This window comes from Lolium rigidum, chromosome 6 (assembly GCF_022539505.1).
Source record: "Lolium rigidum isolate FL_2022 chromosome 6, APGP_CSIRO_Lrig_0.1, whole genome shotgun sequence".
Taxonomy (NCBI): Eukaryota; Viridiplantae; Streptophyta; class Magnoliopsida; order Poales; family Poaceae; genus Lolium; species Lolium rigidum.
In genome coordinates, this window is record NC_061513.1 from 272,004,015 (window position 1) to 272,018,107 (window position 14,093).

General features: G+C 47.9%; 1 protein-coding gene across 1 annotated transcript; it reads right to left on the reverse strand.

The window, feature by feature from the left end:
- Window positions 1–967: 967 nt before the first annotated feature.
- LOC124664144 (glutathione hydrolase 3-like) lies at window positions 968–9,922 on the reverse strand. The gene is made up of 6 exons (XM_047201729.1): window positions 9,836–9,922; window positions 9,254–9,741; window positions 4,359–4,914; window positions 2,784–3,302; window positions 1,814–2,049; window positions 968–1,732 (listed from the first exon to the last, which is right to left on the reverse strand). The coding sequence occupies exons 1-6, from the start codon at window positions 9,920–9,922 to the stop codon at window positions 1,075–1,077; spliced, it is 2,544 nt and encodes an 847-aa protein (XP_047057685.1). The 3' UTR covers window positions 968–1,074.
- Between the last annotated feature and the right edge of the window lie 4,171 nt (window positions 9,923–14,093).

The window sequence follows — 14,093 nt, forward strand, 5'->3', positions numbered from 1 at the left end:
TTTTGGGAAGCTGGTCGATTCCCCAACACGCCATAGTCCTTGCATGTTCGTGGACACTTCCAAGTTCAGTACACGTTGGTGTCTTTGCATGTCGTGGATAATTCCAAGTTCAGTACGCGTTCTCCACCGATCTGCCTCTTTGCTGCTGCCGCCTGCCAGATTCGACGCCATGGACCTCTCTGAGCTCCCGCCGCCGATGTTGCTGGCTCATCCAACCAAGGCCTCCACAACGCCCGTTCCACGAGCTCAGCCAAAGATGGGAGCGACGCAAATGAAGGTGGTGGACGGCGTCAAGCAGTCAGGGGACGACAGAAAGATAAAGCAGACCATGAAGCGAAGCGGCCTTCCTACACCCGCTGTGCCGGCAGCCAAGATCGGCGCCCGTGTTGAAGCTACGGTTGCAGAGAATGCTTCGGCTACAACGAGTGGTGGTGTCACCTGAAGCGCTACCGACAATAACGGTGTGGCTTGACCCCGTGCCTTCTTCCTCATGATTGTGGCAATTGCGTGAATATAGTGTCTTGTGCATTTTTTGAATGGTGTGTAGATGTGAATATTGTTGTCAAACAATGTCATATAACCAATTTTCTTGTTTACGGTTTTGTTTAGAAGTACGCCGTTTACGGGATCTGATCGGGAAATATTTTGTTTTACGGCCGCACGCGCGCGAGTGCAGAGTTCACGTTTAGCTCGATACCTACTGGCGTTTTTATAGGTCACGATTTACGGTAGAGGCTAGAGATGCTCTTAGTTACTAGATGACCTGCTTTTAGCTCATTTTTCCGAATTTAACTGTTTCTGCGTGTAGATACCTGAAGAAGAAAACAAAAGACGCCCTTGTAGGCTTGTGGCTAGTGTCGAACAATGGTTCTCAACTGAAACTTGTACTCCGTATTTTCGTTCGCCATGTGTTTGTGTTGTGTGTCTAAATTTCCCTGAAAACTTGACTAATGTGTACCAACAGGTGTTTCCGCGGACAACAAGATTTATCTAGCTGACGGGGAATTCGTGTTCTTCAAAGCAATCGGTTTGAATGTATATTTACATTTCACATGTAAGAACAATATACCTAGATCACACCCCGGCAGGGCTGCCGTCTTTCCTCGGGTCGCTCACCGCCGTCAGCATCCCGCGGAACACGTTCTCGCCGCCGCCGCCACTGGAGACCGGCTCCAGCAAATCCTGCACAATCATCTGGCACACGGCCCCCGACGACGTGCCTTCCAGCACATGGCCCATGCTTCTCAAAAACTCCCTGGCCTCGAGGCTGAGCTTGATGACCTCGCCGTCGACCACCTTCTCGTCTTCGTACTTCACCACGTTGGGCACTAGCTTGTGGTACACCCTGGCGCTCTGCACGGCCGCGAGCGGGCTCATCCCCTCCACAAAGTGATTCAGGAAAACTTGCGTCACCCCAGTGATGATATTGGTACCGCCACTGGCGCCCAACACGCCGGCGAGCTGCCCGTCCTTGAGGATGATTGTCGGCGTCATGGAGGAGAGGGGTCGTTTCCCTGGGGCGATGAAGTTGGCCGGCGCCGGTGGGAGCTGGTCCGGGATCTGTCCAGGCACCGAGAAGTCATCCATCTCGTTGTTAAGCACGATGCCGGTGGACGGCGACAGCACGTGCGCCCCAAAGAAGTAATTCACCGTCGTCGTCATCGACACCGCATTCCTATCGCCGTCCACCACGCACAGGTGGCTCGTCCCGTTGTCACTCAGCTGGCGCCATCTGAAATTTCAAGAACTTGTTAGTGAAAATGTCAGCTTAATACTACACCAATTGTCAGGGCATTAATCATTGTCAGCTCACTTTGGGAGATAGTAGTCTGATGGGAAGGTGGTGTTGTCGGCAATCCTTTGGCGAATCTTGTCGGCGAACGCCGGCGACAGCATCTCCGAGACGTAGCCGGCGACGTTGACAAATCCGGGGTCGCCGAGGTCCATCCGAGCGGCCAGCATATGCTTAACAGCCTCGATCAGCCGGTGCACGCCTAGAAACCCATTCAAGAACTCCGTCGACTGGTACCCGCCCAAGATGTTCAACACCTATACAAAATAAAAACAAATAATATCATCAACAATCCAAACAAAAAAGCCTTTGGTCCATCACCACCTAGCATTGACGACATCGTTGATGTATGGAGGGTGCAGTATTTTCTACTCCCAAGTTGACGCTGATTTAATAAACTAAAAAAAAAAAAAACAGGTCCTCCTCGAAAGTAACAGAATTAAAAAGTTTCACTTTGGAAAACCCCATGAATGTTCCATTGAATTTGCATCGATTTGAACTGATATGATGGTTTAAAGAAATACATTGTGCTCCTTGTTAAGTGTATACATTACGTCACAAGCTTTATTTTGCCTTAACCTAATACTGATCATGGTATTCTACTCCCTTCGTTCCCAAATAGGTGGTGTATTAAATCAGTCATAAATTCAATCCTTTTTATGAGACGTGGAAGAGAATATCAACAAATACAGTATTCAACAAATATGTTATGAAACTAGTCTTACGGGGATTTACCAATGGTTCTTTCGTATTGCAAATCTTCATACTTTTTGTATATATAATTGGTTCAGCATAGAAATCATTTTTTACTCAATATATATGTCACCTATGTGGGACAAAGGGGTAGTAATAGATTTGATATTTATCATAAGTTGTCTTAGAGCTTCTTGTACATCAGAAGTCAAATGAACCAAAAATAATAATAATACAAATATTTCGCTAATCCTGCAAATTAAGGAAATAACATCAAACATTTATAGAATGGACGTACCAATGCCATGCCGATGGTGCCGCTGGATGGTGGTGGCATGCCGAGGAAGGTGAACCCCATGGCGTCGGCCTCCATGGCATCGCCCACCGCCACCCTGTACCCCATCAGGTCCTCTGAAGTCACCACTCCGCCCAACTGCATCACGTCCTTCGCGAGTCTCATCCCGACAACTCCACCATATAACTCCTCGACACCGCGCTCCGCCACGGCCTCAAGCGTCTCAGCCAAGGCTGGGTTGTGACAGAGCTCACCAGCGGTTAAGAGCTTTCCGTCTGGAGCAAAGATGCCGCGTAGGCCCGGATCGGCTAGCACGTCTTGCTCTATTTCCTTGAGGGCGTTCGCGACATATGGGACGATGGTGTAGCCATCACGGGCGAGCGTGATGGCCGGAGCTAAGAGGGATTTCCATGGGAGACGGCCGTAGCGTGACCACATGGCGTGCAGGCCGGCGAGCTCCCCCGGCACGCCCATGGCCAGCGCACCCTTCGACTTGGACGTCGGGTCCACATCGTACATGTTCTGGTACATATAGTAATTTCATAATAATTAACGAATCCGATAAGATAAGTTTGACTATGCTTGGTAGTCCAAATTCAAGACATTTGATAGTGTAAGTTTCTTAGCAAGGCATGGTAGGCAGAATACTTATGTGGCACCATATGCATGATAAAAGAGTGTGGTATTGTATCCTATCTAAGATACAACCCTTGCACGCAGTCATATATAAAAGCAATTTCTTGATAATGCATGAGTGAGGCCGTAATTATTTAATTAAGTTACAATTAAGAAACAATGCATCGTGGTGGTTGTTTGTTAGAAATCGCCACTTGCTAGAATAACGTGCTAGGAGACAATACACTGTGGAAGGGATAGTCTAAGGTTAATTTAATAATTCGTCATTACATAGACAAAATTAGTGCGGTTTACTACCACTTGATCAATTTGAGCAGCATTGTCACATGTCCACATGCTATTCTCAAATAATTGACTCATTCTGAGATGTTGTGAGTTGCGACACATACACACCGAGCACATGTGAAGTGTGTCTCACTCTCACTCTCACTCCACATACATATGGTTCCACCCAAAAATGATGAATAATATATGGACCCTCATGGTGAACTGACACGGTAGTAGCTACATTACTTCTTTTTTTCTTGAAATAGGGTAGGTGCATGCAACACAAAGTCTACTCTGCTCTTGGTGGTTATGGATAAGATACCATTTTTGTTTAAATAACATCTAGTGTGGCATGCTGGAGATATCGTACTGTAGCAACTAAATCATATGTTTATGACATATATGAGCCAATAATCAAGAAAACTTAGATTTCTCTCATTTTATCTGCAACGCGTATAGCATGTTGATTAAATGTGGTTACTCCACAGGAGTAAGGGCCATTTGCGAAGCACGGAGGACCCACCAGACAGTCACCTTTTGCCCACACAGCTGGCCCCTGTTAGTGGGAGGGTTGAGGCCCACATGTCACTGGCACAAGCCTAACGACCGGACGGAAGAGAAAAAAACGATCTTTTGGCCGCTCATGACTGCGACGTAGTGGGACAGTAGACGTACCGGCGTGGCTGCGGCCGGCGCGGTCTCCCGTGCGTCGAACGCGACGGCCTCGCCGGAGCTCGCGTTCCTGACGACGATGAAGGCGCCGCCGCCGATCCCGCTGGACATGGGGTGGACCACGCCGAGGCAGAACGCCGCCGCCACGGCCGCGTCCACCGCGTGCCCGCCCGCCCGCAGCGCGGCCGCGCCCACCTCCGAGCACCGCCCGTCGTCCGCCGCTACCGCGCCCGCGCCGGACTCCACCTCGTGCGTGCCCAGCCGCGCGCCCCCGGCGGACACCCCGCTCCGGCTTCGATCAGCTGCAGGCCCGGCGCCGGGGCTCGAGAGCAGCAGCAGGACGCCGGCCAGGGCGAGCAGAGCCACGGCGATGGCCAGAGCAGCGCACGGGCGGCGGACCCGGCGGCGCGGCGGATCATCCGGCGAGAGGGCGACGCCGGGGAGGAGTGGGCTCTGCAGGGCGCCGCGCGGCGCGGCCATGGCCGGAGAAAGATTCCGTGGACGGACGGCCAAAGGGGAAGGGAAGGTGGAGAAGCAGAGGATTCTTGGATAGTGAGAGCTGACAGCGCCAATAGGAGTGCTCTGGTTTGTTAGGTTGAGATGTTTTTTATACTGTGCTACCAACTTGCCAAAGAAATCCAGATTTTCTTGTTAGTTTATTTGTTGTAAAAAGTATGACCAAGACTGAGTTGATTCACAAAATGGAAGCGGAAATGCCTCACGTACGACTTTCTTGTGTACGATTTTAGTACGACAAGACTCAAAGCTGATTTCCAATGATGGGTCCCATATCCTGACTAAACCTGATTTGAGTCTGGTCGTACGTATATGATCGTACGATTTGGTCGTATGTGTAGCATTGCTCGAATGGAAGTTCAGAAATCAGAAGACGAAGGCTAGACGCAATTGCCAAAATTCTTTTGGTGCTGGTCCTTCATTACAAAACATGCTTTAATTATTTGTTTGTTGCTCCACCAGTTCAGGATGCACGTGCCTATGGATGATTAAGCACGAGGTGGGAAGCCACTAATTTTCTGAAGTTATTGCAGTGAGTATAATTCTTGTCAGATTGTGCTTCTTCCATGGAAACAAAATGATTGGATGTAATTTATTTCAGTGAGTATATATCTTTTTACACGGCATATAGAATGTTGACATGTACGTGTGATTTTTTTTTATTAGAATTGTTTTAACATTTTAAAATGTGTTTTGCACATCCTAGATTAAAATTGGATTTCGGCATCTACAAGACTACAAGAAAACTTTGAATTCATCACTAACATATGTTTGTACCATATACTTTACTGTTGTAATATTGACAAGTTTTTCTATATACCAGGTAAAAAAATTAAATATACTCACGTTGTTCTCTTTTGGTCTACATTCTTCAATTTTTAAGACCAATTAGCAGGACACTTAATACTATTTTGATACGTAAACAACAAATATGTGCTACATTAGAATTTGGCTAGCGGATGGAGGCGTGGGGACTTACTCATATGCATCGGAGAACAAAGGTGGCGGTTCTAGGGTCCTTCTTGTGCGAAGATGGAGATCTTCTGGAGGACGGTCCCTCTTGATATGGCCAGAGTGTAGAGTGTTGAGTTCTGGAAGGCTCCGCTGGTGAATGTAACAACGCACTTTATGCCTAGAGTTTGTTTGATTGGTGGCATTCGATCGTGCGCACCCATGCTTTTATTCCGGCCATTTGGTTCTGGAGGGAGAGGCGCGAAGCTCTGTTCTTTCTTGCCATATGGAGACATTTTCTCCATGGCCAAGTTAGAGGCATAGAATACCATGAGGGACAGATTGGAGGACTAGCAATGGAGGTTCAAGTCTCTGCGCGTTGAGGTACTTGTTGGGTGTTCTGGGTTTCGCAGCAGCAGTATGTAAGTGGGGGCAGTGGTGAATCCAGCCCATTTTGTTAGGGTGGGGCGGGCCTAATTTAGGTTGGGCTTTTCTCATTTTCCTAATTTTTCTATGGATAATATATGTGCTAGACCAAATCTTAGAGTGGTCCCTGCCCCACCCTTCCACCCTGCTGGCTCCACCACTGAATGGGGCCGGCAACACATGCGAAGTTCAGAGTCTTACCTTTCAGGGTGAAAATTCAATATCTGGTCTTAATTGGTTGTGTCTAGCAATGACCTTGTTGGAGCCTTGGAGGCATTGTTTTCAGAGCAGAGACTATCTTCAGAGTGAAAATCTAAGATCCTTGATCGGGCGATGATGGTGTTTGTGTACCGTTCGTTTCTTGGTGGTGTCACTTTTGGAGAGCCTGGAGTTCAGGTGTTGTCTTGGTGATGGATATACTATTGATGTTAGGACTGGAATACCGTAGCAGGATTTTTTTCTCTTAGTTTCTTCTTCTCTTTTTGGTTGTGTGCATTCATACCGCCACTAGGGTATTGCGTTATTGCAGAGGCTGGATGTAATTGGTATCTCTCGATATTAATATATTCTCTTTACCGAAAAATAACATCAAATAGAGAGACGAGGATTCCAGTGTTTTCTGTGTTACCGTTGATTACAAAACTAAAATGTAGGTTGATATGGAAGAAAATTTTAATCTAAGATGTAGACAAAATTAGAACCGAGGAAATAATTTTTTAGTTAGCTTAGTGCTAAACTCCAGTTAATATGGAACGAGATTGAGTAGTATGTCTCTATACCTTTATGCGAAAGAAAAGACATTATATACATGTATGTGTGTACACCTGGAGACGAGAGAAAATTAAGAATCTTTTGCAAAAAAGAAGAAGAGATAATTAAGAATCTTATTGTGTGAGCTGAACTGCTCCAACCAATAAGTACGTTGTGCAAAATGTCGTTGTTCGTCGTGGTCACGGATGGAAACGAGACGGCACAACCAGATGGTTTCTACTAGCACACTACTGGTTGCAGCCGTAGTAGTATTAGCTTGCACGCTTCACTTCAGGTCGTCACTGTTTCTGTCTGCCCCTCGGGTTACGTTTCAAGCTAACTAAACGGCCTCTCTAGGGAAAAGCCCCGGTTGAACCTGGGTGCACGTGAACCCAGGTTAGAAATGCATTTTCGAAATGTGAAAAAATTCTGAAATAAAAATATCAGGGTATGTATGCATGTTCCATGTGTGCGTAGAAAGTTTTCGCGGGGAAACCACTTTTTTATTTCAGAATCTAAAAAAGACAAAATATGTCACATATATACTGCTATATAGCCTTGTAAAATTTCACTTTTTTGCCGAGGCAAAATAAAATGTTTTTTCAGAACGAAACTCATGTCCAGGGCACATGTTTGAGATCATCTTTGCAATCATTTTGTGTTTCGATTTTTGAAACATGTTTTGACATCACAAACCCACTTTTGAAAAAAGTGGGTTCGCATACACCCAGGTTCACAAAAGCCGGTCTCCCCTCTCTAGTCTCTAGTATATGCCGTTACATGCGTCATCGTCAGAGACCGTTTCATCACACATTGGCACTAACCCATGCACCAGGAGTAGCAAAGCTGTCTAGGTGCGTCAGATGCATATGGATCGGCTACATCTTGTGGACCAACATGCAGCTTATTGCAGCGTCTAGTACGGCTGAGACTTGAGGGACCTGGGGTACTTGACTAATCTTGTTTGAGTCTTGAACCTGTCCTGGTAAAAGAAGTGTAGGCAGGTTAAACTTGCTCCTGATTAAAATATAATAGGGGGACGAAAATACACATGGTGCATAGTGTGCAACACTGCGCGATCGATCTTGAGACCCACCTTAAGAAACAAGAAGACAAAGTTTATGTACCTCACATATCTGGCCATGGGTAGCATGGTCTGAACGGCCCAGCATGGCCCAAAATTCCCGGGTTGGACAGCTCCTAGCGTGATCATCTTGTTTGTCTGATCAGCCGACGAAATCATCAACGTATCTTTTTTTTCCTGAAACCTAAGTCCATAACAATAAACATTGTTATATACATGTCATGTTGTCATGGTTACTTCAACCGAAGATTCATCTGAGGCTCGTACACCATCTATCTCAAGGAAAAGATAGTGCAACCATATATAATGTCATCTTGATGCTTATCGTTCTTGCATATGTAATCTTATTTTAAGGTTGGCAAGATCATGGTTCACATTACTGTATGCGTCCGAAAAGACAATTTGGGCAACTAAACATACATTTCGTTGGTTGAATGTTGTGCTTCATGATTCAGTATTTCTTCCCATGATGCTTCCGTTCATAGATGACACATCTGCAGTTCTGTCTCCTGGCCCATAAGCTCGACTTTTCAGCTTGGTCATCAACATTTCCTTGATGCAAAAGTTTTTCATACTGATTAGTAAGTGGTAGACATGAGTGGGGATGGAGTAGCAGTGTTCTGCAGTAGTACTGTTTGCTCTGAAAGTACATCATGCAAGAATATTTTTGTATCAACAATTGATCAGTCAAAGCAAAGTTGGAAAGTGTCAGTTCATGTATATCCTTGATGAGAGTTTGGAGTAGTTAATCTGATGCTACTGCATTTTTTCCTTTAGTGGATTGATAGCCACTATAGCTGGAAGACATGGATTGCTTCAGAGAAAATCTCTGTAATAAGAAAATCAAAGATCGTTGGGCTTCAACTAGTAGTACTCCGCCATGTTTGTAGCTCTTCAGCTTCATGTAGTAGTAAAACTATCTGTGACTAATTAAATGAGTGTTCAGTGCAGTAGTGCACCAATGATCCATGCTATGCTTGGGAATAGCATAAGCCAAAATTCAGCACTTAATAACACATGTAATAATTAGGAAGCATATGTTAATCCAGTTAATCTGTATGAAATAAAGCGTGCCAACCAAATGCATTCATCTAAACAAAAGGCATCTACTAGTATATAAATTGTATGTATAACAATAATATAACTGATAAACTCTCTATATGCTAGCTACCCTACTGAAAGGCTACCAAGGCGCAGCACGAAGAAGGTGGGCCACTCTATCTCCATTGGAAGAATCATGCCACGAGGAAGGTCATGAAAGTGCTCCGTCACATCTTGCAATTCCGCGGTGTCGAGATAAGCAACATAGATGCGCTCCTCGCAGTGAACGAGCGCCGTGTCGCCCTTCTCTCCCGACCAAAAGCACGACGGCCGATCAAGCTGCTGGAGCAGCTCGGTCAGCTTGTGGTCGATCTCCCTTGTGTAAAGCCACTTCGTCTCGCCGCCAAATTTGCGGTGGCCATCACCGTCGACTTCTTGCTGTGTCCAGACCTCTAGCCGGCCGCCACGGTACACGAGGAGCGACAGGCGCGCGCCGTCTGCCGTGGTGGCGAGAAGGTCGAAGCATGCAAGGTCACATAGCGCACGCTGAATAATCTCTCTTAGAGTTGCGCCGCCGCCACGCTTGAGAGAGTCGACCAAATCTTTTGGGAGGAATTCCTGTTGCGTTGGTAGGAGGAGCCTGGTTAAGGAGACTTGGTTTGTGTTGATGTTGACGTTGAGGATGTGGAAGTGGTTCGACCTGCTGACGAACAGCCAGTGCGCCTGGCCTCCGCACAGGACGGCGCGCGTGCGACTCCTCCATGGACCAGATCTGGCGGTCCATCATGTCGAAGCACATCACGGGCGCGCCTCGCCGGCGGCGAAGGCGTGGAGGTTGTACTGCGACTTGTGCTTGTCGGCGCCGATCAGCAGCACTCTGTAGGCCGGACCGTCGTCGTCGCCGGCCATGCTCGGTATGATGTCCCGGCCGTAACCGTCGGAAGGGCCGAATCTGCTGTCGCAATCTAGCTCCGGCAGCACCTCCCACGTGCCGGCGAGCGGGTTGCACGACGTCGGGCTCCAGGTCGTGGTCGCGCGGAACGGAACGACTGAAGAGGGCCGTGGAAAAAAGAAGCAACATGTTGTTCTATCTAATCAAGTCAACATGTTCCGAGCCAGGCTGTCAGCAGGCGCTGGATTAAAAGAAGGGAGGCACATGACGCATGCCTCGCGGGCAGGTGCGCCTCCTCCGCTGTTTCGGTCGCTCTCAAACCCCCGCTACAGCGTCATGCTCATGCTCGCTCCTCCGGATCAGCGTGACCCCACTTGCGAGGCAGCCAACGAGCACCTCCTGCGCGCTGCACCTCGGTGATGTGCAGGTCCCTCTGGATGAACAAAATGCACCCACTCATTACTCCAACATCTGAGAGGATGAAGCAACATGTTCTAATCAAGTCAACGAAGCAATTAGCTGGTAAGAACTAACAAGTCAACGCGTTCCATTGATCGCCACAAGAAGCAATTAACCATGTGTCATGCTGCACGATCGCCAAGAAACTCATGCGCAAAACCAAAATGAAATCTGCATCACCGATTCTACCGACGGCCACGGCGGCGGCTAGCTGCCGGCCTGTGCTGGAGAGATGGGGCGGCGGACGTACGTACCGTAGCCGAGGAGCACGGAGTTGAGGGAGGCGAAGACGGAACAGGCCAAGACGTATCTCGTGCTGCTGCGGCTCCGGCCGGCACGAACGGCCTCGCCGCCCTCGTGCTCCTCAGGCGGAGGCACGACGCCGTCGTCCATGCGCACATACTTGTTCTGCCGGCCCAGGAATCCCGGCAACCTGCCGCCGTTCGGCCCCGGCGGCTCGGCGCCCAGGAGCCCCATGGTTCAATTCACCGTACCTACTCCGAGCTTCCGAGCTGCTTGCTCGCTCCTCTGCAAGATCTGAGCGAGGAGGAAGAGACACGACCGCGGGAGGAGGAGACGAGACAGCTTTTTTACACGTTCTGTCTACTTTACACATATCTACTTTTATGAAGAGGGCTCGGGTCGCGTCGCTGTGGGGTGGGAGTGAAGAGGGCCACAGCTTGACGCAACGACCGAACAATGAAAATAGCGCCACTGATTGCGTGAACTAATTGTTACGTGGGAACGGGAAAAAAAGTAATATTCCTCTGCTCCGCTCAGCTGGCCATTTCACTCGCACGCCGCCTCAAATCCATCACTACCTGATCAATACAACGCTAATCATTAAAAATTTCGGAATCAACTATTCTTCTTGTCTGGCCAATTGATCGCACACCAAATTTCTTTGACACCAACAGTGCTTACAAAATGCTGCTCAGCCTCTTCTCCTCACCGATTTTTCTTACAGCAAAAAAATCACTGGTCAAGCTAATTGATCCATACAATGCTAAACATCAAGACAATTCAACACTCTGGCATCAACTACTCCGATTTTTCTGGACAATACTTCGCCCTGGCTAGCAAGCACAATCAAAAGGCTATTGATGCAAAATTGCGCACAAAAACAATACTGCAGTTTCCCTTATGATCGCTCCAGTTTCCCCAAAAATCAATAAAACATGAATTCATCCTAACATTAGAGCATAATAATAACACAGGCCGCAATGCTAGCACCACCACCACAACATGTCCGGTCACTACGGGCATGAGGCCGCTAGGCACGACATTCCCCTGCTCACCTGCTGCAATTCACAGACAGAAACAACACTATTATTAACATGCTCACAGAGAGCACAACACATACACCTAGCTGCAACTAAATCACATGAAACCATCCGGATTAAATCACAGCCAGTAGAACAAGTCTCTTACTCAACAAGATACTAATACCAGACCTAGGAACATGAGCACAAGCTCTAACGTGACAGCAACAGGATCACTGTTTCATTTCAAAAAATATTTACTAGAGGCAACATACAAACTAAAACCATAAAAAATACATCGCCAAAGCAAAATCCAATACCAGAAGAACCACAAAGAATTAAAAGTCCCAACAGATGGACACATGGTATCGATCCCAGAAATCACATGCGAGAATCGTACCCAAGCCGAGATAGCACCACCGCCGTGGTTGAGACGCGGTCAACTGCAGCCACACAGCATACCCTTGTGCGCCTCACATATAACAAGAAGGAAATTGCATATTACAAAAAGAAACGGCAATAATTAAGCTACTACGCACATAGAAAACGATAGACATCATCAATGGAAGGAACCATGCTCACTATGCACAACACAATCGCTGATCACAAGATGTACAAGTTAACCAGGATTTGACTGAAGCTACCTATTCATATCAAGAATGAGACAAGTAACACAATTGCAATTTGATGCCAGATAATGTCATTTAGGAAAGATAACACCATTCAGACTAAACTGTTTGACACCTACAGGGATGAGCATGGCAGGGCATTCTGTAACATGGCATAAAAGACAATATGGATTGCCACTCTTTATTCAGTCATAGCCCAGCAGCACGACTGCACCAAACATGTCTTCATTCATTGATAGCCCAGCTACACGATCGCACTGATGTACTACCAAATCTCCGCCTAAAAGTCAAATCAGCTGATGTACTATATTTGGAATCGTGGTCAAGAAGCTACCTTTGGATGCTATGCGGCAAACTTCTGACCGGCGGTGTCGAGGAAGTTTCGGCCGGAGCTGTTCGACCTCCTGAAAGACGTGGACAGCACAGCTTATAACCTCAAGATTTATTATTTTGCTTGCTGCAACATGAAGGACAGCACCACAGATTTTACCATATATCTAAACTTATGCAATTTTTGCATAATCTAAACCTACAATACTAAGTCGGATCTGTGCATCACAAATTTCTTGCTGCAATCTGAGGTACTCCAAGAGCAGCATATCCAGCACTAGGTCCACCTTGCATACAAGATATGGAACTACACCCAAACTATACAGAACTAATGCTTGGATCTGCCAATTTTGCTCCCAACAATTTTGTTTCTTTCAAAAAGTAGGTGTACAGCAAATCAGATCCTATTATTGACCCTTTGCAATCACAGATAGGCAGAGCAAGGCGAGAAATTGGTCATACCAGTACCATCCTGCGGACGGTGGCGAAGCAGGGCATATCCTTGGCAGATCGCCGGGGAACAAGCGGCCAGGCGTCCCCTCCAGAGGAGACGCGTCGGTTGATGGCTCTCAAAGCAGGGCGTGCGCGACGACCGGATGCGCAGGCCTCCGTGGATCGTGTCGCCCCTACCGGCGCGTCCTGGTGGCCGGAGACACCCCGCCGGCGTGGTGGCACCGCACTAAAAGAAAACTAGGCAAGCTGCGACCCGGCCAAGCCGCACGCATGGATGCACGCGGGCACCGGCGAGCCAGCCGGCCGCGTCGCCATGGTCAGTGCTGTGTCGTCCCTCCCGTCGGGCAGTCATTGCCGGCGTCTTCGATCTGGTGCAGGGGGCTCGGGAGCAGATGTAAATGGCTCGTAGGAGGAAGGAGGCGGTGGGGGGAAGGAAGGGCCGGGGCTAGGGGCAGACGGGGCTCCGCCGGAGTGAACGCGCCGGCGAGGGGAGGAGCTGCGGCGCCGGGCGATTTGTTTTGGTTAGCGTCGGGGATGGGACAGTGGAAATGGGGTTTTGCAGGCCACAGAACGGGCCTCCTTTGTTGGACTGAAATTGGCCCAAAATCGCGACATTCCTTTAACTTTTCTCTCCCAGTAGGCTGTTCCCGCTCGTTTCTGTCGACTATGACTTCAAAAAATTTGTCTAGAGCTGGACATGCGAATGTAGAGAAGAAACCAAACAAATTTGGATGCTTGCATGTAACTAAACACGCACACATCTAGACTCCATTCATATGCAACCGTGTATTTTTTTCAAACCAAGGCCACATGACGGTACTTGTGTGTACATGCACGGAGAACAACATCGGCATGGTCGTCCGCATCGTGCACTAAAATAGGGATTTCCAACATAATGGGGTTTCCTATGAAATCGGGAAAATTAGGGTCGGAAACCCTCCCCTT

Coding starts and splice junctions, on each gene's coding strand:
- LOC124664144 (XM_047201729.1), bottom strand. CDS start 9,922: ATGTGCTTCGACATGATGGACCGCCAGATCTGGTCCATGGAGGAGTCG. Junction 4,915..9,253: donor CTTGGTAGCCTTTCAGTAGG/GTAGCTAGCATA, acceptor TGGCGCTGTCAG/CTCTCACTATCCAAGAATCC. Junction 3,303..4,358: donor CGCCGGCCGCAGCCACGCCG/GTACGTCTACTG, acceptor TATATGTACCAG/AACATGTACGATGTGGACCC.